Below are 27,880 nucleotides of genomic sequence, written 5' to 3'. Positions count from 1 at the left end.
CCACAAACAAACAAAACCCCTCTTCTTCAAAGAGTACTACTGATATCAAGTTGGCCCTGCTATTTCCCCAAATTTAAGCTTAAACTTACTCATTCTCTTTTTCCTGTAAAGAGCAAATAAACTGAATGGAAACATTTTAAAGTTTAAATATGCTTTTATTCAATTTGATTTTAATTTTTTTTCATTTTTTTCTTTCTCCAGAGCAGTACCTCTGTTGGGATACCTACCTCAGGACTTGATAGGAACACCAGTCTTGGTGCATCTTCACCCAAATGACAGACCCTTAATGCTAGCAATTCACAAAAAAAGTATGTAATCTCTTACTGTGCAGAAATATAATTTTTCTAAAAGAGGAAAGTGACTACAAAGACCTCAGCAAGTAGGAGGTGAAAATTAATTGTGACTGAATTTTTCTGCAAGTAAATAATGAGTCCTTTATTCTACAACTTGGTTCTTGATGCAAGTAGATGAAAATGAGAAATCGCTCAATGTCATTTTTCATAGGAAGCTTATGTGTCTGCTGTAAACAAATTGACTGTAAATGAATATTTGAGACATAAAGAAAATTTTCTTGGGAATGCAGTGATAGAAGTTGTCATACGTTAAACGTAGTTTTCTTATTTCATAAAGGAGAAAATAGGAGCGATCCTGGCAATGTTCATTTATTAAACTTTGCAAATGTAAAGGTGTTTCTTCAGTCATCGTTAGCTTGTATTCTGAAGGTGATTTTCTTAACGTAGTCCAGTAAATAATGAAGGTCCGCTTATTCTGGTAGCACAGTATTTCTAAATGTACAGACACGTCTGGTATTTTTTCCTTCAAATATCATTTTCCTTTGCAATGCATTGTGAAATCCTGAATCATTAAGTAGCGTTGTGCAAACATTGATCTGACTCTTTTTTTAACTGTTCCCTGCAGTACTGCAGTATGGAGGACAGCCTTTTGACTATTCGCCAATCAGGTTTTGCACTAGAAATGGAGATTATATAACCATGGATACTAGCTGGTCCAGTTTCATCAACCCTTGGAGTCGAAAAGTTTCATTTATTATCGGAAGACACAAAGTTAGGACGTAAGTCAACAAACTGTTGGACTTTAACATCTTTCTTTATTATATTTTCCCTCTCCTTGAGTTTATATAGTGATCCTTAGGAAAGACATAAAGGATTGCCGGGGGGGGCAGGGCAGGAACTACACATAAAAATTACATCCTTTTAAAATTGGATTTTGTGATGTACTCACTGATTTAAAAAAAAATTAAAGTCCTTCAAATGCTGCTAGTACTGTGAAGAGTTGCTTCAGAAGAGGGAAGTCATGGTCAAAGTGAGTTAAGGGTATGTATTCTAGATATGTATTTTATATAAAGGTTGTAGATGCAATAGAATCAGAATCAGTTTCTGTTGACTGTATATAGAGATGGTAACTTGAAGTTGTCGTCTCTCTGTGATGGAAGTACTTGCATTGGTAATGAATTGGCTTATGTTTGGTTTATGCAGTGGTCCCTTGAACGAAGATGTCTTTGCCGCTCCCAACTATACAGAGGATAGAATCCTTCATCCCAGCGTTCAGGAAATCACTGAGCAAATATATCGGCTATTATTGCAGGTACAGCATGTGCTTTAATGTTACCCTTTTCATTTCCCACTGAAGAAAGGTCATTTATCTTTGTGTGATGTTTTGGTTAGCTCTCCACTCTTGTAGTCGAATTTGTGGCTATAATCCTGGAAATTACTTTACACTCGTGATAACCAGACAAGACTTAATGAAGTATCTTAAAGCTCCAGTTATTATTTTAAGGATTTTATGCAGCTATGGAGTCCTCACAAAATAAATAAAAAAACAAAAACAAAAACAAACAATTAAAAATATCCTAAAATAAATCTTTTCCTCAGATGGAATTGCTGGTAACAATTTCAGTTTTGTTTAAAGCTGGTTTGCTGAGAAATATGTGTTTATATATATTTTGTTGTTGTTAACAGCCTGTACACAACAGTGGATCCAGTGGCTATGGAAGTCTGGGTAGCAATGGTTCACATGAGCACTTAATGAGCGTGGCATCCTCCAGTGACAGCACAGGAAATAATAATGAAGACACTCATAAGGATAAACCAGTAGGTTTGGTTTTTCTTATTCAAGTGTGTGGCACAAAACAAATGTGTAAAAGTGGGCTTTTTTTACTTTTAGCATAACTCTTTCAAATTAGAGATGGAAGACTGTATAAGGAAAAAGTGATCTATTTTTCGCTTAATATGGACAAAATCTGTCTAGGGGAATAAACACTTCTGATGTAGATGAAGTCTCAGGATACTGAAGCATAGTTATAGGTGTGAGAGTTGGTGTGCCTAAAGAATTTAAACCTGTACAGTATGTTAACTTACTCTTATGTCCATTATATGCGATATGCTGTGTTTCTGGGAAAAACAGCTGGATATTTGAAAGAAGTTCCTTTTGGGAGGGGAAAGTCTAATTACTATTTTCCCACATGAAACTAAAGATAAAATAGTCATACATGCATAGCCAAGTGATAGCTTGACCTTGATTGCTTTTTATGTTGCAAAATCACACTATATAATATGGAATTAAATAAATGGAATGCAATAAAATAAGGGGTTTTTTCCAGCTTAAAACTTACCTTTACCATAGATTGGGCCATTGCTACATGTAGTTGATAGGGAGATGTAACTTTTTTAGCTCCATTAGTCTGAACTAAAGAGCAGCGTTAAATTTGTGCCTGTGCTTAACAGAACTATTCCATAGGCAAAGTAAATCAGATGGATGGTAACGTACTGAATGTGGATGTAGTCAAAGGAACCGCACCTTTTAACATCTCGAGTCATTTTGGCTTTCCTGTCGTTCTTGGCAGATTTGCTGTAAGCTCATTGAGTTGCATTTAATTCTGAAAACCAGAATTCCTTTACTTAGTTATATTGCTTGTAGGATAATTCTCCAAAATCTGTTTTCTGCTTTTGTGATCAGGCATGGCAGACTGCTGCTCTTGCCAAGGTGGTCATCTTCCTGGCTTTCAGTCCCTAAACACTGGTGGCTTAAGCAGATGAAGTGTCTGGATTTTTTGTTTAACAGATAACTCGTTGTATTTCAGAGCTATGCAGAAAAGTAATGTTTAAGGAGATCTTGGTTTTGAGGAAAATAGTGAAGATGGTTATCTATACAGACAGTGAATACTGTTACAGTATAGTTCTATTAACATCCTGTCAGTGCTTGGTTAAACTTCTAGCACAAAAAGTTCTGGGTCTTAGGAGCAGGTTTTTTTTTTACCAAGCGATGCTCCTTTTTTTTTTTTTCTTTTTTTTTTTTTTTTTTTTCCTCTTGGAGTCTTCTTTGTAGTGTATCCTTATATTTTCCTATCCAAGCTATTCAACCATATGAAACAAAATACCGAGTAATTGTCTACAAAGAACATGCTTTAAATTTATTCTTTCCAATTCCTGAAATTCTGCTGCTGCACAATAAAATTCTATACATCAGGATTTCTCCCATGATCAGACTAATTGTAAAATAAGAGATTAACTAAGACTAGATTTAGTCTACTGAGGAATCGCTATGCATGAAGAGAAGGCTCTGGGGAGACCTTGTAGCAGCCTCCCGGTACCTAAAGGGGACCTACAAGAAAGCTGGGGAAGGACTTTTCACAAGGGTGTGTAGCAATAGGACAAGGGGGAATGGCTGGAAGCTGAAGGAGGGCACATTTACATTAGATATGAGGAAGAAATTCTTCCCTGTGAGGGTGGTGAGACACTGGCACAGATTGCCCAGAGCAGCTGTGGGTGCCCCATCCCTGGAAGCGTTCAGGGCCAGGCTGGATGGGGCTGGGAGCAACCTGGTCTAGTGGATGGTGTCCCTGCCCATGGCAGGGGGGTTGGAACTCTATGATCTTTAAGGTCTTTTCCAACCCAAACCATTCTATGATTCTATGATGATTTATGTCAGAATTTTGTAATAACTCTTTTCAATTATCTGCTTTCAGGAAGTTTGTCAAGATGCGCGTAAGGTCAAAAATAAAGGACAGCGTATTTTTACCGACAATAGAGCAAAACTGGAACATAAGAGAGAGTCTTTTGCAGGTAAGACATTAGGAAGTTAATTATTAGTTTGTTGTGCTGGTGTCTCGTAGAATATGATAGTAGGATTTCTTCTAGTTTAGTTCTATTCAATGCATAAAGACAGCATTTTTATGAATTAAAACTATAGACTTGTGTGTCTCCACTGTGTTCAGGAAAATATTGTGCTCAGCTATATCTGAATTGGTAACGGTGTAATACAGAGTTAAGGCATGTCCTAAAGCTGTTGTTCTGAAGTACCTTAACTGTAGTTTGTTTGACTTTGAAAACATTTTTCTTTACTGTGAGGATGGCAAGATGCTGGCGCAGGTTGCCCAGAGCAGCTGTGGGTGCCCCATCCCTGGCAGTGCCCAAGGCCAGGCTGGACGGGGCTGGGAGCAACCTGGGCTCGTGCGGGGTGTCCCTGCCCATGGCAGGGGGGCTGGGAATGGATGATCTTTATTTTCCTCCATCTAACAGAAAATCCTAGAATCGTAGAACGATTTGGGTTGGAAAGGACCTTAAAGTTATGTATGTCATCTTTCCTGTTTGTTGTAACCTCAGGAATTTTTAAGTTCATAAATGAAAATCTTGCTAATGAGATTTTAATTCTGCATACATTAATGTATTGTTCTAATAACTTTTTATAACTTAATGCACTGGAGTTGTCCTCATAATGAGTGTGTTTCAACTCTAATGATATCTATTCTGTTATAGCTGTAACGTCTGTTCCCTTTGAACCCATATGCATCAACTGAATTAAACTTCACGCCTCCAAGAATCCATAAGGACAGGAAAATATTTACAGAATATTCATCTGTTAGTGTGGAAACCTCTCACTTGCTTTACAGTGGTTAACTTGTGACTGTTAAGAAATATGTTTAAATGAGAAATTTTACTGTTGCTCTTAGGGGAATTTGCAAGGTTTTAACGCCTTAATTGCATAATAGCCGTGTTTCTCTTCACAGAAAAACAAAGTGTTCCTGGTGGTCAGGTGAAAGACGTAGTGGGAAAAGATACTGCAGTAACAGCCGCTCCTAAAAACGTGACTACTGAAGAGTTGGCTTGGAAAGAACAACCTGTATATTCTTATCAACAGATTAGCTGTTTGGACAGTGTCATCAGGTAAGCAACAAGTGTGTAAATTACTCTTGATCTCCGGACTTAAGACTTCTGTATCTAACATTACTAAATTATTATGTTTTAGGTACTTGGAGAGTTGTAATGTGCCTGGTACAGCAAAAAGAAAATGTGAACCTTCATCAAGTGTTGCATCACTGAATTCTGGAGTTCATGAACAAAAACCAGCTGATAACGCTGTACAGCCCTTGGGAGGTATCTCTACATCACAGCTTTTTTCTTGATTTTTGCTAGCAGCCGGTTGGGTTTTATTTCTTTGCAGAATAATGATAAGTGTAGCTTAAGCATGACCTCATAGCCCATTGCTCAGTGTTAGATGTTGGGGATCTAACTCTTACAATAAAAATCTTCCCTACAATCAAACTACTGAGTAGTTGATACAATATCAACATTGATACAAAAGTTGATACAAAATCAAAAATTGTAGATGCAATAAGTTTATTTGTACTATACAAAATACAGCAGAATTTTGAGTTCTAGGACTTGAATTCTTATAAAACATAACAAGTTTGCTTCACAGTTGGGATTTTTAAGAACAACCAGATGAGGAACTTGGTTGAACCTGAAGAACCTAGACAGCTAATTAATTGCAACAAAAATATGCATATGACACTTCTGTTTCTTTTTGTGGACATTAAAAAAATATAAGGGAACAAGAGAGGGTAAAATGCAGCATCGGACTGCTCTGTGCTGTGTTAGGCACAAGAACCCATAGGAAAGCAATGTCCAGCCATGAAAATAAAAGATGGGGATTACTGGGGATAGCTATCTAAAAAGTCTGCTGTAGGCAAAACCATTAACTTGATTTGTTAGGACTTAGGGACTGTCAAATGCTACACTTGTCTGGGTGGGGAGCTAAGGTGAAGAACATAACTGTTTTGTTTTTTTCAGTACAAGAACTGAGAGATTGTTAAATTGGATATGCAAATGAGAGACATGCTGATTCAGCCTTGCCGTTGTATGAGGCTGAAGGGGAAGCGTGTAGTGGAGTTGCTCAAAAATTGGTTTTGGGAATGATCTTGTCTATATTTCCTTTTGATGAGCTTCAAGAAAAAGTTCGAATGCAGCTTTTAGAATCAAAGTGTAACGTATCAGCATAGATAGGAACAATGTCCTGTAGAAGGAACTGAAAATGCCTCGAGAACTAGAGAGGAAGAAATGGTGGAGCTAGCATCATGCAGTTGGGAACATAATTTCTGCTGTCATTTGGAGTCCATGCAGTTATGGAGGTGTGGAGTCACTAGCTTTTTGGTGCAGTCATGACTGACAACGACAAAACTACCAGCATACTCTAGTCAGGAAAACACGAAACTTTAGGTCTTAGATATGTATTATGCCAAGTATTCCTACTAGAGAAGGAATGTTTTAATACTGTTTTGTGAGGCAGTGGTATGATCTCTGGTAGATTGTTGTGTTTAGCTTTCAGGTGAGAGAATTAAGTAGAAGGATGCTTAGAAGCAAAGCTGTTAGGATGAGCAGCTAATGACATAGATTAGTGTACAACAACATGGGAGCTAGGTGGGACTTAATCTTAGGCTGGAAGAGGCTAGAAACTTCTTTCCAAAATTGTGCCATGAAAGAAGAGTGAAGACCAGAAAAGAGCAAGAAGTCCTTCGTTGGAAAGATTTGGTTTGGCTCTGTGTGAAAGTAGAGGATTGGATTTGGTTGCTTAGAAGTCATTCTATTCCTAAAATGTTCTTGGTGGAATGCATTAAGTAAAGTAGCATGTTAATCTTGTGTCTTGTCAAGCACAGTTTAGCCTCTACTGTTTTGCAACCATAGCAGCATATAACTTGTATTTGCTCTTGTTTATGTTCATAAACTACAACTTTGTCATTTAATAGATCCTGCTGTGTTGAAGGCATCTGGTAAATCAAGTGGTCCCCCGGTGGTTGGTGCTCACTTAACATCTTTGGCTTTACCTGGCAAGCCTGAAAGTGTTGTGTCTCTCACAAGTCAATGCAGCTACAGTAGCACCATTGTTCACGTTGGAGACAAAAAACCACAACCTGAATTGGGTATGATTATTTTTTTTTGCTAAAATTTTCTCCAAAATGGCGATTGCAAGCAAGTGTAAACTTCAGACATGTGAACAGCTAGCTTCTGCTTGTAATCTGTATTTTTCTTACAGCTAAAATGTTCCTATGGAAATGGAATAAATAGGGACAGAATGTATATCTTAAACTTGCAGCAGAATTATTACAGGATTGTCGTAGCTTAAATGCATATACAGAGCTTTCTTCACTTTATTTTTTTTCCTCCTGTTTCTGTAGAAATGATAGAAGATGGTCCAAGTGGAGCAGAACTCTTAGATGGCCAACTTCTTGCCCCTCCATCCAGCTCTGCACATGTAAATCAAGAAAAGGAGCCATTTAAAAAACTGGGACTTACAAAGGAAGTCCTTGCAGTGCATACACAAAAAGAAGAGCAGAGCTTTTTGAATAAGTTTAAACAAATAAAGAGCTTTAATATTTTTCAGTCCCACTGCAGTTACTACTTGCAAGATAAACCAAAAGGACGGCCTGGTGAACGAGGTACTGCAATAGTTTTCACAATAAAACTTTTATTTATATAGGAAGTAAATCCTGTTGAGAGAGCATTTCCATAGTGACAGTTGCATGCTATTTTTAAAGTCCACAGAAGAATTCTTTCTGATAAGTTTTGCTCGAAGATTGAGAGTAGAACATAGCTTTTAATGTAATAACTGACACTTTAGTTACTAATGTTCTGATTTTTCTGTTTACTATATTATTACTGTTATGCATCCATTTTCAAGAGACAAAAACCATGCTTTAGCATGTTTGCTTTATTGCATCTATGCTTTATTCCCCTGCTTTTCTTTCTGTCTTTCCATCTGTTTTTTCAGGTTTGTGATTTTGTTTGTTTTCAGCCCCTTCACTTTACATCCAGCGTCCCCCATTCCACTATTATGTAACTGGTGAAACAATCTAATAGTTGTTTGGCTGCCTTTAAGTTAATAATGTGATCAGTGGGATGGAAATGGCACAGGCTAGCTGTAATGGTGAGGTGGTTTTGTTAATTAGGACTAGGAGCTCCAGTGGCATTTTCAGAAGTGCTTGATACTGATCTGACTTTGTTCCTGTTTCAGTCTTGACCTGACTTGGGACAGAAGTTAGACACTGCTAAGCATTTTTTGCAGACTCTTATCTTTCATTTTTTATTTAAATATTTATGCAGGTCCTTGATTTAGGAAACCTGTTCTGGAACCCTTTAGTCCCCTTGCATTCTTTATACTCTATAAGCTTTCAGCCTATCTAAATAAGCTTTAGACAAACTAAAAATTTGAGCAGCTTTTGGTGCCAGAGGTATTTTATGGATTTTTGTCATATCTGTAATCAGATGAACTGACAGGCCTTTACCTAGGGAGGAGTCATTTGGTGAAGGTTTCTCCTAAAATAAGGTTGCAAAGGTAGCATGCTTTTTGCCCCTCAGATTTTTTTTTCTTTCAGTACTTCATCTCCTTCTGCTTTTTTTTACTCACCTTTTTCAATTACAGACCTGCATGACCTTAACACTCTAGAAATGCTTTCAGTCATGTCCCATACTGCTTTCGTTGTAATTGCTGGAGTAATTAGAAGTCTGACCCTCTGGGAGCCACTCTTTTGCAGCTTTGTGCTGTTTGGGTGACACACATTTGAGCCTGAATTGATCCGTTGCTGCTGTCTTCCACGGTGTGTCAGCGTGGTTTTGATTGCCCAGTTAGCTCAGCTCCTGTGCTAGAGGTAAAATGAACCTGACCCCTTCCCAAATGCTTCCATTTAGGTCCAGAGCTGCAGTTCTGAGCAACTTCTATGGTTGACAAGGTAAAAGGAATCCAGACTGCAAGTAGAATCCTTCCTGATGCCTGCATTTATTTTTATTTTTTTTTTCCACAGGTGGCCGTGGACAGAGAAACGGCACTTCTGGAATGGATCAGCCTTGGAAGAAAAGTGGAAAGAACAGGAAATCCAAGCGCATTAAACCACAGGAGTCTTCAGACAGTACAACTTCTGGAACTAAACTCCCCCATCGGTTCCCCCTTCAAGGTTTAAATACTACTGCCTGGTCACCATCAGACACTTCGCAAGCGAGCTATTCCGCGATGTCTTTTCCCACGGTTATGCCTGCATACCCGCTTCCTGTTTTTCCAGCAACAGGGACTGTGCCACCAGCTCCTGAGACTTCACTGTCTGGTTTTAATCAGTTGCCAGAATCTGGAAATACTTGCCCTATGCAACCACCCCAATTCTCTGCGCCCCTCATGACACCTCTTGTAGCTCTTGTGCTCCCCAACTATGTCTACCCAGAGATGAACCATAACTTACCTCAGACGCTTTACCACAGCCAGCCCACCTTCCCTGCCCATTCCACGTTCTCTTCACAGACAGTATTTCCGACACAGCCAACATTTGCTACACCCAGCCCTTTCCCACAACAGGCGTTTTTTCCAACGCAGCCATTCCATTATAATCCGCCAGCAGAGTGTGAAAAGGTTCCTGTCGCAGAGCCACGAAATGAGCCATCCCGTTCTTGCACTCCACAGTCAGTGGGTCCTCAAGAGCAGGCTTCACCACCTCTGTTCCAGTCAAGGTGCAGTTCTCCTCTGAATCTTCTACAGTTAGAAGAAACCACAAAAACGGCAGAAAGTGGAGTTCCTGCAGGTTTACATGGAGCTTTAAGTGAAGAAGGAGCCATAGGCAAAATCGTGACAACTGATAACTGTAGTGGAAAGGGATCCTTACCAGTAAGTGTGCTGATGGGTTCGGTGGTGTTTGGTTTTTTTAAGTATTCACATTCTTGAATGTATCTGAAGTTGTTAATATGCATAGATACCTAAAATAGATAACTTCCCCCCCACCCCACCCCTCAACCTTTCCTGTCTCTGCTACATCATCTTCAGTTCTTTCACTTGTGGGACCTGCTTATTAATGATAGACAGTAATTGGTCAATATAATGCCAGGAGATGGATTCACAACTGTAGTTAGTAAATTCAAACTTGAGCAGCCTGAATAAACCATTAAATCCAATCCTTAGAATGGTCTTAACTTTCAAAAAATTAAAACCACCTTGTTCTTCTAAAGTTACTTTAGGAAGCTTGGAAATACATCCTGAGACAGTTTTGTTCCAGTTTTTAAAAAAACTATGGATAAGCCCATTGAAAAGCAGTGAAATAGCTTTAAAATAATAAGACCATTTTAATTTTTAGCAAAAAGTTTTGGGGTAGTGAATTCGTGTGGAAGGAGGAAATAATCCTTAAGTGGTCTGAAAGAAGCTGACTTAAAATAAAATCACATCTTTGTTTACAAGCAAGCAAGCAAAGTAAAGGAAGAATGGATTGTTACTTGCAGACCATAACTTTTTTTGTTTGGTGCACTAAAACTGTGCCGAGCTATTTGGTAACTTCAGGGTTTTTTAATTTTCTGGCTCATTCAAATTTGTGGAATCCGTTCAACAGATAACCTTACAGAACCTTCAGCTGGAGCAATATGTCCTAAAGGTTAATGTGACAGAAATATATAGTCTAATATTAGTGATTTTTAAAGGCAGTACAGCATGTCTTTATAAACGCCAAGTCACTGATGGGATGGAGTTGTCTAAACCTTTTAGACTGGCTCCTTTCTCCCTCCTGCTTTTCTTGTGCTGTGGTTTGTAACTGGTCTCTGCACCTAATGGTACAGTTACAAAGTAAAACTTGCATTTACTGATGATTTAAAAAAAAAAAAAAAAAAGGCAGGCGTTGGAAGGTGGGGGTGGCTTTTACTTTTAGGAGTGCCTGAGAACTAAGTTAATCTTAAGTAATCAGTAAAAAGCATTGTTAGTGTTGATGCTAGCAGCTGATTAGATTACTTTCTTTGCGCAGTGAGTTATAAGCATGTATCTACATTAGAAGTTATAAAGGAAGAGGAAGGAAAAAATTCTGAAAAAGCTTGTTCCTCACGCTGTGGGGAGCATTTAATCTCCATGTTAAACTTTTCTCCCAGGATATTTTCCAGATTATTTATTTTACCTATTATTCTTGATAGTGATCCTTAAGGGGGACGAATAGAGGGAGAACAGAGAGAAATGGATTTTTGTTATATCTATACTTTGCTAGAGAAGCTTCCAAACTTGTTTGATACAGTACAAAACCTTGTCATATTCTGTTATTACAAGCTTGTTATCTTATGATCTTGAGAGCAAATACATCTGGCTTTCATTTTAAAAAATTCTCTAGCATACTAGTTGTGCAAATGTCACTTATGGAGAAATTTCCAAGGATATATGCCTCCGGTGCCATATTTGGACTAATGTATTCTGTGCCCTACGTAACAGCTCTGGAATCTTGACTAAAAAAACTTTTGACTTGCCCTGTGGTATCGCAGTGTGTCTGTGACAGCCTGTAACTTATCTGAGATGCCTCAGCTGGAATAAAAAGAGGCTTGATAACAAAACTTAACAGTAACAGTTTTGCTGGCAATTTCTTTTGAATTTCCTTGAACTGTTAGTTCCCATAATTTACAATCCTGCAAAATGTAGCTTTCTCCAATTTCCTCATCACTTACTGGAAAATGAAGACAATATGGGTATTTGTTCAGGAATGTGTTAAGGGTAAAGCTAGTGCTTTCCATTATTATGTATTTTGCTAAGTTCTGTCAAGCTTAATTTCTAATATTTAGTCTTCAAACTGACTTGCAGTGAGGTTTTGCTTGTGTTAGAAGTCAGTGTAGTTAATGCTTTTTCCCTTAAAAACATATAAATATATTATCTTGCCTAGGAAGCTTGCATCTGGGAACACCTTCCTTCTCATCATGCTTTGAGAGTAGTAACAGTGATTGGACCACTGGTGCAAATCTCTTTGAAGTAGATTATAGTAGGAGCAACTGCTTGTCTTGGGTGGCTTGGATAAATTCTGACTTGTCCAGGGTAGCAGGGGCTGTCAAAACTGAATAGCAAACACCATCCTTACATCCTCACTAAATGATTTTTTTTTTCTTATTTTAAGATAAATTGAATTCAAATCTCGTTATTAGTGGAAGACCACTTGTCTGCCTATCAGTCCACTTCATTATTTCTCAGTTGGTCTTAGCACATGTTATTGGTGACAGTCTTTGAATAACTGTGTAAATATATTAGAATATAAAGTGAATTGGATTAAAACTAAGTGTAAATGATTAGTAACGAAATAGCCTTGATATTTTTTTTCATTATTCCCCCCCCCCCCCCCCCCTCCTCACTACTAGGCTGAATCTCCAATGGATGCTCAAAATAGTGATGAACTCTCAATGTCTAGTGTCCTGCTTGACATTTTACTTCAAGAAGATGCGTGTTCAGGCACTGGTTCAGCTTCTTCAGGGAGTGGTGTGTCTGCAGCTGCTGAATCTCTGGGGTCTGGATCCAATGGCTGTGGCATGTCAGGGAGCAGAACAGGTAACACTGGCAGCAAGTACCGTCTTTGGAAGAGTTGGAGCGTGAGGGATTGCAGACACCACTTGAATATCAAGTGCTTTATGAAAAAACTTCATTATCTTTAATCTTCATTGTATAGTTTATTCTTTCTTTTTTACTACATAACAGGAAAATGTTTGTTGTTGCACTTGATTTACAATATAGAACCATTAAGTGTGTGTAAAATAGCCATTAATATATTATTATTCTGCCATACCTAAATGAAAATAGCTTACTCCATGTCTCACTTCAGAGTTTTTAATTAAGCAAGCTAATCATTCTGTTGAAATGTAGTGCAGACTTATCTCGAGGATTTGAGTTTTAAAAATATTAGTGCAGTTACTTAGGGTTAGAAATTCCCTCTGATTAAAAAGCGAAATAAAATAGTGGTTGTATTTACACTTTCAGTTTTCTTTAATCATATTTACTTTCAAAAGCATTCAGATCATTTATGTATTTGACAGTTTATAATGAAACTTTGAATTTCCTTTTTAAAGGTAGTAGTGAAACTAGTCATACCAGCAAATACTTTGGGAGTATTGATTCCTCAGAAAATCATCATAAAACCAAAATGAAGGCAGAAATGGAAGAAAGTGAGCACTTCATTAAATATGTCCTTCAGGATCCTATATGGCTTTTGATGGCAAACACAGATGACACTGTTATGATGACTTACCAGATACCTTCACGGTAATTCCAATGTTGTAGTCCTTCATGAACTGCATTTGTGTTGGGGGGAGCAGGGTGAACAGAAATAAAAATATATTTGAATCTCTGTCTCAATAGAAGTAAATAGGTTTTAATGTTCAGCTTGGTGTCAAGAAGAGCTCTTGCTTTCTTTGTATCTTTTGTATATTACACAAGAAGCTTGCAAAAAGTAAAAATTATTTCATTAAGCTTACCTGTATTTTTAGATCAATTACCTGAGTTGAAATTAACTGTGTATATTTTTTGAAGCTGTTTTACAATTAGTGATTTGTAACTGCTTGCCTAGAAATCCTTGTAGCCTGATTAATAGATCCTGGCAAGTCTGCCTAGATCTCATGATGGTCTGTAGTGTGGAAAATCTGTACACCCTGGCAGTTGTCCTTGAGATGCCACGTTCAGTTGCATGCTGCTTTCTGTGCCTTGTGGCTTGGTGGTTTTTTTCCCCTGAGTTATTAACATGTTCATTCTTCTCCATAATTTCCCATCCAAATATAATAGGGAAGCAGAAGGTAAAAATCGTAAGGCTTCTAATAGGAAAAACTTTATTAAAAAAAAAATTATTCCTTGCTTCAGTAGCGAAGACAGATAGGGGGAGAGGTGGTGACAAGTATGCGTATTTTTTTTATAATCTTGTTTATATTTCTTGGGAGCAGTGAATGGTATTTTGGAAGGAATAGGAAGTTTCAGTGAAGATGCCTTTTGGAAGGGAAGGAAAACAAGCTTTTGAAATACGGAAGCACAGGAATGATGGGGGAAAAAATAAAGAACATGTAAGAACTTCAGAACTTTTCCCTAGACTTAAAAGTACCTTGGCATTTCTAGGTTTTTGAAGCCTTAATAGTTGACAGCTATAGATGGAAATTCCAGTAGACTGTAAGAGTAGCAAAGCCTGCCAAGGAGAAAATAATGAAAACAGGATATTGTGATAAGAAGAGTTAAGCTTACTGTCAGTGTGATGCCCAAGGAGAGAGGTGGAAAGCCAACCTGTCTTAGGTCTGTTGTAAGGAGCAGAAATAGTACTGGGTTTCTTGGAACATGCTTTTTATTGTCATCTTTTGTAGAGGTATACAGCTTGTAAATATTTTGTGTGGTGTGGGTGGGTTTTTTTAACTTTCTGAATCAAGGTGTGGCACCAAGGGGGGAAGAGAGCTTTGACTACTGAAATAGAGCAGTATTTTGTAAATCTCTCCCTCTCAGTCCTGAAATTTAATCCTTTCCTGATGACCTTCTTAAACATATCTTATTACTTCTGCTTTATTATCTCATACGTGCGTATAGCGTCCATTTTGGGTTGTCCTCCTAGTGAGAGGGAACTTGGAACTTGGTGCAGCAGCAGCAGAGGGAAACAAGTTCATGGTTTCACCAGTGGTGCTGCCTGAAGAGCTCTAAGGAAACTGTTTTCACTGATGGGATTTGAAAAGACAAGGAGCCAACAGATGTGTTAAAGCTGTCTGCAAATGCAGAAAGCTGCTGAAATAACCACACTTAATTTTCTTCCAATATGATTTGTAAGCTTAACATTCCAGAACAAAAATAGTCTTTAAAAATGTCAGTGTTTGACTGTGTAACCTTATATAGGCATAAAGCCCAGAAACTGTTGAACTCAATTTCTAAATACATTTCATTTTAGAGATTTGGAAACAGTTTTAAAAGAAGATAAGCAGAAATTAAAGCAAATGCAGAAACTACAGCCAAAATTTACAGAAGAACAAAAAAGAGAGCTTATTGAAGTTCATCCATGGATACAGCAAGGTGGACTGCCAAAAACTGTTGCTAATTCCGTAAGTTTAAATGAGTTGGTTATTTTGCGTTGCTTAAATTATTAGCTGCCTATGTTAGATTTTTCCACTCCTGTTTCTATGAAAGCTTGGTCAATTATGCAGAGAAAAAAAATTAATTCAAGCTTCCATGCAGTGTTTTCTGGCTTGATTTAATTTACCATAAGCCTTCTTTCCAATAGGAGTTTAAAGTAGTGATGAATACAACACAAGAAATTTCCTTCCTATTTCTAAATTTTTGTGTATGTTTGAAATCCTTTATCAACACAGCCAGAAATTTCACTACATAAAAATCTGTATTTTGTGCACAGAAATTTATGCCTGTTGCTTTCTAGGAAGTACAAAATTAATGGGAATATGCTGGTCCTTTTTTATATCAGACTTCTCACGTAGGATCATCTCTTGCTTTAATTCTAGAAATAGATTAATGGCTAGAAAATAAAAAAAGAAAAGAGAAAACCAAACCAAAACAAAGCCTCCTGGCAGTTTTATTTGTTGTCTGTTTTACTTATTCACACACAAACACCTGATGGCATCAGTCTCTTCAGCACTGCAACTGACATGAGCATAGTACTGCAGGGTTAGTAATCAAATGGAGGAAAAGGTGATTGGAAGTGCATGTAAAATGTCAGCGCTGTAAATGCTCTCCGACAGAACTGCTTCCAGTAGAGTTCTCAAGTACTTGCATTGATTCACTACACGTTATAAAATGATTTTGTGGGGGAAAAGTCGGGGAGTGGAATATATCTGGTAGTTGCAGCATGGATGTAAAGGCTCCCTTGGAATCGGGGATCATATGCAAGTGGGCTGTTGTTTGGAAAAGCTTTCTTGCTTTTTTTTTTTCCTTCCTTTGACTTATGAGTGTCTTTTTTTTTTTTTTCTTCTTTTTAGGAATGTATTTTTTGTGAGGACAATATACAGAACAATTTTTATACATCGTATGATGAAGAAATCCATGAAATGGACCTTAATGAAATGATTGAAGACAGTGGGGAAAACAACTTGGTTTCCCTGAGTCAAGTCAGCGAAGAACAAGCATAGCCTTGGAGCCTGTTGTTTTCAAAGCTGCTTCAAAACTACAGTGATGATCCATAAAGGTTTTAATCTTGCGTCCAGCGAGATGAATCCGGTTCATAAAAACAAATGTGTGTTTTTTCTTGCTCTAGAAGAGTCACTTGTGAATGAATCTCTTCTTAAATGGTGGCAATCTCTTCCCAGTAAGGACATTGTTGAAGATGGTATAGCTTTTCTTTAAAAAAGACTCATATTTTGCACTTATATGCCTCAAGTATTTCTTTATAAACTATAGAAACTGTCATTGATGCCTACTGGTTTTTGCAGAGTGGGTTAATGAGTACTGAAAATCCCCCTACATACATACAGTTCTTCAATTCTCCTTTTGATAATGATTCAGCATTATAAATTGTTCTAGCAGTTTTGCTTAGTGGCTCTTTAGCATTGTTCTTTAATATTTGAAGTGGTCCAGTGTAGTTGTAGAAATAACCTTCAAACAAATCAATTCACATTTTGCCCTTCTCATACCAGTTGATCTCATCCTCTTTGTTTGTTTCCTGTATAGTTTTGAATGTAAGAACCTTTTCTGTCCAAGAGAAATGTTGAACTAATTTTGAAAGATGGTCTTGGGTTAAAATACTTAATGTGAATGTGTAAGTATAGATGAGTGCTGACAACTTTGTAGCCTTTTATTTAAATGGACGCTGCAATACTATGAACTGTTTATTACCTTGAAGCATCATTTCTGAGAATTTATACACAAGAAATCTTTATGCTTAAAGATTTTAAAAACTAAGACCACAGAGGATGACTGCATATGCTCCAGTGACTGTTAAACAAAGCTTGGTACAACTTTAACCTTTATTTCTGATTTGTTCTGTCAGGAGATTGGCCATCAGTTTTTCCTGTGTAGCTAAGCAAGCATCAAACTTGCATGTGGCAAGAGAAGGTTAGACATTTCTTGTCACTTGAAGATAGTTCTTATGAAAAAGTGATTTTGAGAATAGTGTTGACTTTCACTATATTTGAATTGCATAATCTAAAAAACTTAGCGTGGCTGGAATCCTTTGCTGTCAAGGATTTAATTTTAATGCCTCTGAGATTGTATTGACTTGAGTATGTGTACTTCATGTTCTTGTGCTGTTTATATGTGTTGGATGTGGGAAGAGAACACAAAAGAGCAACTTTTAATATATTGGTTAGTTAAAGGACATTTAGTTGCAGTAGTGCTAGATGTCAGCTGTAGGTCTTGGGGTGAAAAACATACGGAGAAATTCAAATAACTTTGATCTGTTTGTCTTGAAATATTTTTCATGGAAAGCATTTCCTTTTTTTATTGAGGTAAAATTTCTATTCACTGAAACTTAAGGTTATTTTCATTCTATAAAAATACTTCTCTTTGCATACAAAGAGGATGCAAAGTTAGATCGGACACCACCAAAAACATGCAGAAGTGGCTGGTATTTGCTTAGTGAAAGAAATAATTTGTGTAAAGCAATTAGTTATTAATTGGACAGTGTCATGACGAAATTTCCATTGGAGACAGGTTCTGCAGATAGCAGAGTGTGTGAACTTGTGAAACAAGTAGAATCACAATGTAAAAAGTATCTTAAATGTAGTGTGAAGCACTACCCAGCAAGATCTGATTCCTGTCTTTAATAGCTTAGCAAAGTCAAACTTAAATATATGTAAATATAAACTGAATGAGAAATTTTAAAATGTTGGTGTTCAAGTATGATGTATTAAATGTTTTAATCATAAATGGAACAGTGCAGCTATACCAACATTAAACATATTCCGTTTTTACATGTAAACACGAATAGTTTTAATTGGACCAGGGTTTGGGAAAAGTAAAAGCTTTATATAAAAGGAGTGCATCACAATTATACAAATTATTTTCAGGGACTTCTCAACCACTTTGAACTTCTTTGCTTTAGCATGCTTTTTTTATTTGTTCTCATTTCATATTTTTTTTTTTTTTTGATGACCATCTTGTAACCATAACTTAGTGAAAGGAAGAGAAAAGTATATTTAGAGCATTTTGTGGATGTGCTTACCTACAGACTTAATCTTGCATCCTTAAAGTGTTTGCATTTACAGGGTGGTATTAAAATATTTTCCTGTAACTTTAAATCTACATGCCTCCATTTATAGATAAGATTCTGAAGCTGTAATTTTTCCAAACTGTTGTAAAAGGATTTATTTGTGATGACACTTTGTCAACATGTCAACAATGTTTTCTGTACACTGTGCAATATATTTTGGTTTTGCCACTTGTGACTAATTTTTATGACTTTGCTTTTTAGAAAACTGGTAAATAAAACAGATATATTTTTAGTTGCCTTTTTGTTCCTTGAGGCTTCTACTCCATATAAGAAGCAAAAAATATATGCATTACTGGAAAACATGTGCAAATGTACTACCTGAAAGAGCATATGTAGCTGGTTTCTCTGTGTGTTGTTCAAAACCACCAGAAGATGTGTCGTCCTTTTTGTTTTGTTTATTGTCAGTTATGGATACCTTTTCTCCTGCAGCTCTCTGGTTTTATACTGGTAGATTAGAGGTAGAGAATTCCAGTTATTGCCCTTGAATTTGCTTTGTATGATGATGATTACTCCTCTGTTGTGAAGTGTCGTGTCTTCTGAAGGTTGCTGAAACTCATCAAGCTAGTGTACTTTCTTGTTGATGTTCTTGTTTCATACTCTGATGAGTGGAGAAAGCAGGGAGGCTTATTGCTGTTCTCTCACTTTGAGCAGAGATGTAGTTTAGTGGATATGGGATGCTACTACTTTGGACCGCCCCTCCAGTTTAGGATACTCAAGTTATGAGACCCTCATTTGGTCTTTTCTTCCATGACTCTGTTTTGAGAGGTTTGAGGTTTTTTTAAAACAGAACAAGCTGGTGTAAACCCTAGTTTTTGGTCATGGGGCGGGGTACCCAGGTATTTGTGAGCTGCAAAATCGAGGCGTTTCTGTACTGCAAAACAGTTCACCACACAGGTGAATTGCCTTCACACAGAGGGTAGAATTGTAGTGTTGTGCACGCTGTTGCAGAGAGATGCATTTTAAAGCATGCTTGTTCAACACATCATCCAAGCGCCTTTGAAGTCTTCCGAATGGACCCTAAATACATGAGCAGTTCTGTGTATGTGAAGTCTGAAAACACTTTTGCCCTAACAGCACCTTGGTTCCTTGCTTAGCCAAACATGCAGGGGAGAGATGTTTTGATGAAGCAGTTTACAGAACTGCCAATCTGAGCATCATGCACGTACACGTGCTACCTGTGCAGCTCGGCAGAGAAGATACGGCGCTAGCATTTGGATGTAAGCTTTGGTAAGGAACATGTAACGTTGGGAGAGCTGAAGTGCTGCTGATGCAATAAATTACCAGGTGATATTTCACAGTTATTTCTGTTTCTGGTAATTTTTTTGTAATTGTAAATGTAATAAGAGCACGAGTTAAATGTGACTTCAGGTGTTCATGTTCTCCTCCTTGCTGATGTGCGTATGTCAGCACTCGGACAATGCTTGCTTTATTTACACTGCAGAGCTTGTTGGGTGTTGGCTTTGTCAGAGTTTCTCACAGCTCAGTAGCCCCTAGGTGTCACTGGTGTCCTGTGATTGTAGTTGCCAGGTTGGCCACCCTATTTTTACTCTTCATGTATTTGGGGGGTGTAGAGTTTACTGTGACATTGTTTGATGTAAAGGGAAAGATCTGTAGCTTGAATTTCAAATAAGGTGATGAGAAAATTCACAGGGAAGAGTTGTTGGCCCAATGATAGTGAATGTAAATACAGGCCCTTTGCTTGGAAAAGGGGAATGGGCTATGGAAAAGCATCAGATTTTAGTCCGCTTAAGAGTTGTCATGAATTTGGAGGGGGAGGGGGGAAAAAACTCTCCTTCCTGAAAACCAAGATCCTTGATTGTTCTTTCGTCTCTCTGACAAGGTTGGAAAGAACGTAACGCATTGACAAGCCTCTGACTCAAAGAACATGGTGAAATGAGTTGCGTGCGTCTGGCGAAGTGACAGACAGATGGCTTAAAAGGAGATTAATGTTTGTAGGAAGTTCCAGAAATTCCAGTGTTTACTTGTTCACAAGTGGCTAGGAACATGATTCAATCTACGAGGTAATGAACAACTTATCAGCTCTTTATTTTTTTTTCTTGAGGCTGTGGAAGAGGACAGTATTTTTAGGGGTGGTATGCAAGGCTGTAATAACTTTGTCGGTGTGCTTCGTTGGTGCGACTTTAAAAATAACCCACAAAACCCCAACTTATTCTAAGTTTCTACCCAGTATTAACCTTCTTTTTCCACTTAGGAAGCCAACACAACTGAACTCTTAATCACGTGTATTTCTCTTGGAATCTGCTGAAAGATCTGAGGTGCATCAGGCTACTATGTGCAATAGGAGTGTGTGTGATGGGGCTTCATTGTAGTGTATTTCTGGCTCTGGATTATAGCTAGTAGTTGCAGACAAAAAGAAGCTGCTGTGGCAGCACATGGATACTGGTTAAACCTTAGTGGATAAACGAAAGCATGGTAACACTTGCTGTTCATTAATAAAGTGAGTTTTAGCTGAGGCACTGGGTTTTGTGAGGCACTGGGAAAGAGCAGTTCAGGTGGCAGGCCCTTTGCTTCTGGTGTTGCTCACAGGACATGTGTTTACATCTTTTAAAAAAACCCAAACAAACAAACCAACCAGAAACCCCCCAACAAAACAACCCAAACCAACCAAAAAACCCACACACGACACCCCCACAACAACACCACCACAAACCAACCCCCTGAACAGCTGTTGTCAGCACTGGATTTACCCAGCTGAGCAGGTGCGTGGCAGGCTGTGATGCGTTTCCAGTGGTGGGTACAATGATTTCTGTGTAATACAATGTGGGGAAATGCAGTAATGAGACAGTTCTTGAGCACCTGCCATGGCTGGGGCGTGGCTCAGTGGGGGAGCCCTCACGCCATCAGCCTGAGGGCTGTGCTGCTTTGCTCTGAACTGGGTAAAAAGAGACAAATCTAAGGATGGATCAAAGTTCCTGGGTATTCCAGGGTCTGTCAAGGTGTACTCTCTGTGGTCTGTGTATTAATACAGTAAGACAGAATATAGTGACTTTATTACCTTCTCTACACTGTTACAATGGTCTTAAAAGTAAATGGCTCGCGTTGCTGTTGCACTGTCAATTTCAAAATTTGTACTTCCATCCAAGAAAAATACTGGCTGTATTTTTTTTAAATTTATTTGGCCATTGCTTATCTAAAGTAAGGTCTGCTGCTTTCCCTTCTGTTGTCACCAGCTGACTCCCTTTGGAATCTCCTGTGGCCTTTTCGCCTAAGGCAAACAAAAGAAAACCAGACCTAGAAACCAGAAAACCCAGGAACCCGATCATAAAAGTGCTGGATAAATTTAGGAAATGCATTTCTCTAGTTGGCTTTAATCTTTTAATTTTCTGAGCTGCAGGAAGCAGAAGAAGGTTTGAGTGCCCTGCCCTTCACTCTGTTCCAGTTTAGATGAGCGGTAGGACTGGAGCGGCCGGCGCCCTGGCGAGACAGACTCCGTCCTTTCAACTTTCCAGGTAAGAGCCACGTCCGTGGTGTGGGTTGGACACAGGTATTTATACTAATAATTTAATGTGAACCCTCTGTCTGTTCTGTGTGCTGTGACTTGGGCTCCTGCCGACTGCACCTCTCTGGCTTTGAAGTGTTTGCAGTTTTGTTGGGGGCATATACAGAATTCCTGCAGCGTATAAAGACTGAAGCTGATACTTAAATTGGCCTCAGCACTGTTCTTATGCTGGTGTTAATAAACTTTTCCCACCTCTCTTTAACTTTCGGTTTGAATTTTGAACACTGAGAAATCTGCCTTGCCGTATTTTGGAAAACTCTTTTTCTCGTGGTTTCTAAATTTAATTAGATTGCAGACCAGCTTCTTTGTGCGAAGCAATTAAGAGTGAAAACACCTGCAATGCAGAGGTACTATTGCTTCTAGAGTCCTAAAATACGTAGTTTGTTTCTGGAGCAATAGAGAATCCTAAGAAATAATGTCTTATTTTAATTTTGCAGTGACAGAACATGTGAATTTGTTATGCTAACTAGTATAGTTTAGTATTAGGTGGTATTTAAGTGAACTTTGTTGCGTTCTTTTTGTTGTGTAACGTAACAGCTATCTGCTAGAATTATTTCTATTCTTGTTTGGGTGAAATGAGGTTTTAAAAAATAAAAATCTCCAGGAAATAATGGAGCTGAAGAAAAATACGTGTCAGCATCAGGGCATGGAAAACCCAAGAATGACCTGAAACTACTCTGGCTGTAAGGTGGTCTCTGGAGCGGTGTAAAGGACCAGCCCTCCAGCTGAGCTCTGCGAGCCTTCAGGCCCTCCTGCAGAGCCTGGCTTACCAGCCTGGGGCCAGCAGTAGCCTCTGAAGGATTGCAATTTGTGCGTTGAAACAAGCATATGGTGTGACACAATGCAGAAGGAAGGGACAATGTGAAGAAGGTGACCACCGGGAGTTCTTCCCAATGTCTATACGCAGTTGTCTTTGCAAGCCCCTCCTGGTTTTGTGTTCTGAAGAGCTGCTGCCTGCCTGTGAATAGAGCAGACTTTGACCCAGCTGCTGAGGGCAGGGGAGAGGGGAGGATGAGGAGGAGTGAGTGCCTTCTGTTGTGGTCTGATGCCTAGGAAGATGCATACCTCTTCGGAAACCCCACCTCCCTGCGGCGGCTGAAGGCTGGGAGACTTTTGTTCGCTGTTAGTTGCTTTGAAGTTCTCTTTTGCCTCCCCTCCTTTCAGAGGCAAATCCAAATATAAATACATATATTTTACCATTTGTAAATTTGTGACAGCTGATATCGCACGACAACAATAAAGGATTGCTGCATCGCGTAAGGAAATGGGAAATTCCTCCATTGCCTTTAGCTACATGTGTACAGAAAGATGGTTACCAAACCACTTCAAATGAAGGCTCCTAAAGCTGTGGATGTAGTCAGGAAGTGTATTTAATGTTCTTTTAATAATAACTACAATAATATGATAATTTAAATGAGATCAACTACAAAGACCTGATTACAAAAGCACACACAGCGTTGTGCTGTCAGTCCTGCCAGTCCACCAAAAATCCCTTCCCTGTCCGTGCTCTGCTGCTGTGGGGTGATGCTCAAGTCTTAACGAACAGAAGTTTCAGGGATTTCTGAGGAAAATCTGCTTGCTTGTTTGTTTTTTGGTTTTTTTAATAAAGTTTGTCTGATAGTCTGCTAGCTAATAGATTAGCAAAATAAAGGTGTCGGTATCCTTATCTGAGCAAACAGCTTATAGCCTTGGATCGATTTCACAGCAGAATGATACAAATGGAACTAGGCTGTGTACTGTAAATGGTTTTACAGATTTCGCTTACTGACAGAATTAGTTTGACGAAGTGATATATGACTACCTTTGTCACCTAATTTAGCATTCATAGGCCTGTGAAGTTTATGGCGTTAACTTTTACTCATTACGCTGCCAGCAGTGGCTTTACAGGTAGGGTCTTTTTGAATGTATTTGACAGGATCAAAGGGTCCAAATGCTCAGGAAGTTGTTGAGCAGCGAGGCTGCCCGTAGTGCCTCCGAGGGGACAAACTGAAGCCATGCAGGGGAAGGCTGGCGTATCTTGGCCACCGTAATGTAAATCCTCCCTGTGTCTGAATGAGCCGGCAGTGCATTAGGTCCGGGAAGCGTAGCGCTGTGTTCAGATTTGTTTTAAGAAAGGTCTCTAAATGGAGATGGTATTTATCACCTAGTCGATTTATACAGTCTTACTCAGCCTTCTCCAAAGAAGACTCTTCAAACATTCTGATATATAGAATTTGTTTCTCAATGGAGAGAGAAAAATCCCCGTTGTTCTGCAGGGCTCTCCTCACGTGGATGGATGCGAACAGCCTTCCCCAGGCTTTGCAGGCTTTACCGACTGGCATAGTGACGGCAGGCTGACTGCCAGAACTTACTGCGAGTCAATTGCTGCAATTAAACGTACCCACAGCCTTCCGAGCGTTGTGTGTTGCCATACCTCTGAGCCTGTTAGATAAGGCTGGGGTTGAACGGCGACACCTGGGCTATATATAGAAGGTGACAGTTTGCTGCTCTGGAAACATTTGGGTGGTTGCGCTCTGGTTTGTGACTTTCGTGAAAGAATTGGAGGAAGAGGATACTAACGCGGTTCCAAAGGGCACTGCCTCTTCTTTGAAATCACGTAATGCTACTTTCTTAAAACTAGTTTTATCAACGGCAAAACACAATTTTATCTTTCTCTGGGCGAGATGTAGCAGTTCCTTCTCAGAGAAAGAATTTGAGAAAGAGACGAAGCCAAATGTCTCTTGAGCCATGTGGATATTTGGACCTTTAGAAACAGTTTAGTTGAACGGAGATGGGGAGTTGTTAAAATACAGAGACAAAAGGCAGGCACAGGGTTAAACCTGTGTGCCCCCATGAGCTGCGACCACAGCAAATGAGAAAGTTGTCAAAACGGGGAAGGTTGGAATTGCCCTGTCTAGACAAAAAGAAGGAGATTTTTATTTTTTTTTTCAGGAGGAGAGAGAAAAGTGATGTTTAGAGCTTTTGGTAAAAGAAGCTCCAGCTGCAGAACCCAACCCCACAAAGGGCTGTGTCCACCCGGGTTCTCTGCTAAGCTACGTTCCCAATTTGTCAGAATCTCAATACAGATCTGGGCTCAAAGGTAACGTTTATAAACTGAGCTAAATCAAAATGATGTGTCTGGACACTTCAGGTGTCTTTGAAAACCAAAACCCAAATAAGTAATTGGGCCACTCGGATCCGTGTATGGCTTTAATCAGAGCAACGTGTAAGATAATTTTGTCTGAACAGTTTCTGAGTGTTGAATGTTCTCTAAAACCAAGACCAGTAAGTACAAAACATGTAAAAAATTACACTCTTTTTGTTTCAGGGGAAGCGCAGGGGAAGTGGAAGCCCTTCCGCTTTTGAAGGTGTGCGGTTTTTATTTCTCGCTGCTCAGATGCCATGGTTACAAGCACTACGGAAAACAGGCTGCTGATACCAGGTGGGCTCCCCTGCTATTCTCCAGCAGTCAGGATTTTTTTTTTTCTGCCCATTAGTGGGTTTCTAACAGCAAATGGAGCGAGGCTGGACACTGATGCATTTCAGCAATGGAAAGGGCCAGATGTCAAAAACTTCTGATTCGGGCCAGAGCGCCGAACCCTCCCCATTGCCCTGTTGGATTCTGCTACATTTCTAAGGGATGTGTCTTGTGAGCAACAGTTTTGTTTGGGTTTTTCCCCAATGAGAAATGAAGGAAAGGTGAAGGCAACACACTTAGCTGGAGGCTTGCCCACAAACTGATGGCTTTTCCCAGAAGTGGTGAAATGAACTGGGATCCACAGCTGAATTCCTTACTTCTTGCTTGGCCAGGACCTGTTTGTTACAGGTGATTAATGTGTTGAATGACTCTGTTCTGGCGCTGGCTATATATGCTGGACTGTAAAAGTAACTAACAGAAGGATCGCCAGACTAAAGAGGCCACCTGTGTGCATAGACAAGATGTAAAAGTACTCGGTGTAGCATCTAATGTATTCAAGGAAAGGGGGGTAATGCTTGAGAATTCCCTTGGTGTCACCAGCGCTGCGGGGATCCATTTTCCCAAAGCAGGCAGGCAATATGCTGCAAGCACACTATTCGGGGGCAAAAAGGGAAGAATAAAAAATGCACAACCAAACCAAACAACGCTTGAATGCACGGAGCATTTATTCATTCCTGATCTACTGATTTTACACCACGCTGATTATGTTGGCTTGCATATTTCATTTCTCATCTGGCCTGTGTCACTTACATCTATTTTACATGCACATGTGTGGCAGAGTCAGAGTGGTCAGTGCAAGGATGGCCCGGGAGAACTTGTCTCTGAAGTGTTCAGGGTTGGATGGGACTTCCAAAACCTGTTTGGATGACCAAACACAGCAAGAAGATGGAGTGTATGCATCTGTCATGCCCCCTAGATATGACAACACTTGCTATTTATGCAAAGGCTAAAGGTTTTTTGCCCAATACCTGAGTCTTACAATATTATAATCATAGGAGACTTCAGAACATAACTTTTTAGGAGGCTTTTTTCAGCTGAATTGGCTAGTTAGGCAATAAAAGCCCTACCTTGAGAAAGAGGTGAGCAATTTTTCATTCATTAGTTCTGGAGTTAAATCCAAACCACATGAATAGAGAATAGAGGGGAGGAGTGTCCGGCAGCAGACTCCATCCTAGGAAATGGAGAAGCCTTTGCTTGCTTTGAGTGTATTTACTTGAATTTCATGCATAAGACAAATTAAAGCACAAGAAGTCGTTGACTACATTCAACAGCAGTCACTGCTGTGACTGGCAGGAAGAACCTTTATTTCAGGGACGACTTGACAGTTTTTAGAGATGAGGAAACGCTCTGGCCTTGCAGGTTCGATCTCCCTCTTCATCTAAATAGAGAGTCCTTCACTGTAGCCCCCTTCCCTTGTTCCTCTGGCAAATAAGAAAGCTTTCTCATCAGCACCTTTGCAGGGTTTCTCCTCTTGTAGCTGTGCTATAAAATCATTGATTGTAACAGCTGTAAATTGGTGTGTAACTGTATAAGCCCACGAAAGACACAGGTTGGCAAATTCTCTTTTTATTTCCTCTTTCCCCCTCAAAAAGCCCTGAGATAATACTTCTCCCTTCTTTGTGAAGCCTTGCTAGAACTGTACAAGAGCAAAATGTCATTGGTGGTTGCAGCAACTGGCATATCAGTATAATATTTTTGCTGCATCTTTTAAACTTCAAAAGAATTAAATAAATCCCAAGGTGTTAAGGCAAGCAGATGGATATTACTACTTGTCCTCTTTGGAAGTGCAGCTAATAGACCTTCTAGCAAAAAGCCAAGAGGTAAGAATCTGGCTGGTGTTCTTTGGTTTGGGTTTGTTCTGTTTTGTTTTATAAAGGGGTTCAGGGAGTAGATTATAATTTCACAAATAGAGGAGTGGTGCTTCTGGGAAGGAACCGGGGTGGGAACAGACTCCTGAGTAAGCACAGAGCATCAGGATCTTGGGATTTTGCATTGTATTTTGAAGAATCCCCTTGTCACTGGAGTTTTCTAGCCTTGCAGTGACACTCTGGTTTGGTGTTGGCTGGAAGGATGTGAATCATTTTTCCTGCTTCCTGCAGCAGCTGAAAGCACGGTCTGTCCGGGTGTTCTTGAGTCACCCCAGCTGGTGTGCTCCGTGGCAGCCTGCGTGGCCACCACTACGCAGTGAGGTGCTGCTGGTAGCACACACAGCAGAGGGGTAGCTGCACGGGCCTGTGGGTTGCCGTGGTTGTCCCTCCTGTGCATGGGACAGTGCTGCCCTGGTGTGGTTGTCCCTCCTGTGCATGGGACAGTGCTGCCCTGGGCAGCTGCTCCTGTGCACCCCCCTATGATGTGGGGAGTAGATGTGCCTGTTGGGTCTTAACCTTCTTTTTAAGACCAAGCACATTCAGGAGCTTTGCAAATTATGTGCCACTTCATATGAAGCTTTCCAGGAACTAGAGGATGTCCTGGGTGCTCGGTACAGGCACCCCAAAGCTCCTGAGGAGCATGTCATTGCTCACTTGTAGGCTGCGGTTGTGGAATTCACTGAGAACCTGGGTCAACTTATTAAGAAACTGCTGGTTGAATGGAGGGGTAACAAGGCTTGCAGCTGCTGTGAGAGTAGCAACTACTCGGTGGAGATTTACTCCAGAATCCCAGATTTTGGTAAGAA

The 27,880-nt window shown here is 39.5% G+C and overlaps 1 protein-coding gene across 8 annotated transcripts in view; it reads left to right on the top strand.

The window, feature by feature from the left end:
* PER2 (period circadian regulator 2) overlaps positions 1 to 18,461 on the top strand; it is a 51,341-nt gene extending 32,880 nt beyond the window's left edge. For all 8 annotated transcript variants that reach the window (XM_055723520.1, XM_055723521.1, XM_055723522.1 and 5 more), the window contains 14 exons: positions 202 to 308; positions 919 to 1,072; positions 1,497 to 1,605; positions 1,980 to 2,111; positions 3,986 to 4,082; positions 5,027 to 5,183; positions 5,266 to 5,393; positions 7,043 to 7,216; positions 7,472 to 7,732; positions 9,095 to 9,942; positions 12,420 to 12,606; positions 13,122 to 13,314; positions 14,963 to 15,113; positions 16,002 to 18,461. In XM_055723520.1, coding sequence (XP_055579495.1) covers positions 202 to 308; positions 919 to 1,072; positions 1,497 to 1,605; positions 1,980 to 2,111; positions 3,986 to 4,082; positions 5,027 to 5,183; positions 5,266 to 5,393; positions 7,043 to 7,216; positions 7,472 to 7,732; positions 9,095 to 9,942; positions 12,420 to 12,606; positions 13,122 to 13,314; positions 14,963 to 15,113; positions 16,002 to 16,151 — 2,848 coding nt within the window. In that variant the 3' untranslated portion in view covers positions 16,152 to 18,461. The remainder of the gene's footprint in view (positions 1 to 201; positions 309 to 918; positions 1,073 to 1,496; positions 1,606 to 1,979; positions 2,112 to 3,985; positions 4,083 to 5,026; positions 5,184 to 5,265; positions 5,394 to 7,042; positions 7,217 to 7,471; positions 7,733 to 9,094; positions 9,943 to 12,419; positions 12,607 to 13,121; positions 13,315 to 14,962; positions 15,114 to 16,001) is intronic.
* The last annotated feature ends 9,419 nt before the right edge of the window (positions 18,462 to 27,880 follow it).

The sequence above is a fragment of the Falco cherrug genome, chromosome 11 (assembly GCF_023634085.1).
Source record: "Falco cherrug isolate bFalChe1 chromosome 11, bFalChe1.pri, whole genome shotgun sequence".
Classification (NCBI taxonomy): Eukaryota; Metazoa; Chordata; class Aves; order Falconiformes; family Falconidae; genus Falco; species Falco cherrug.
This window is presented reverse-complemented; position numbering and strand designations above follow the sequence as displayed.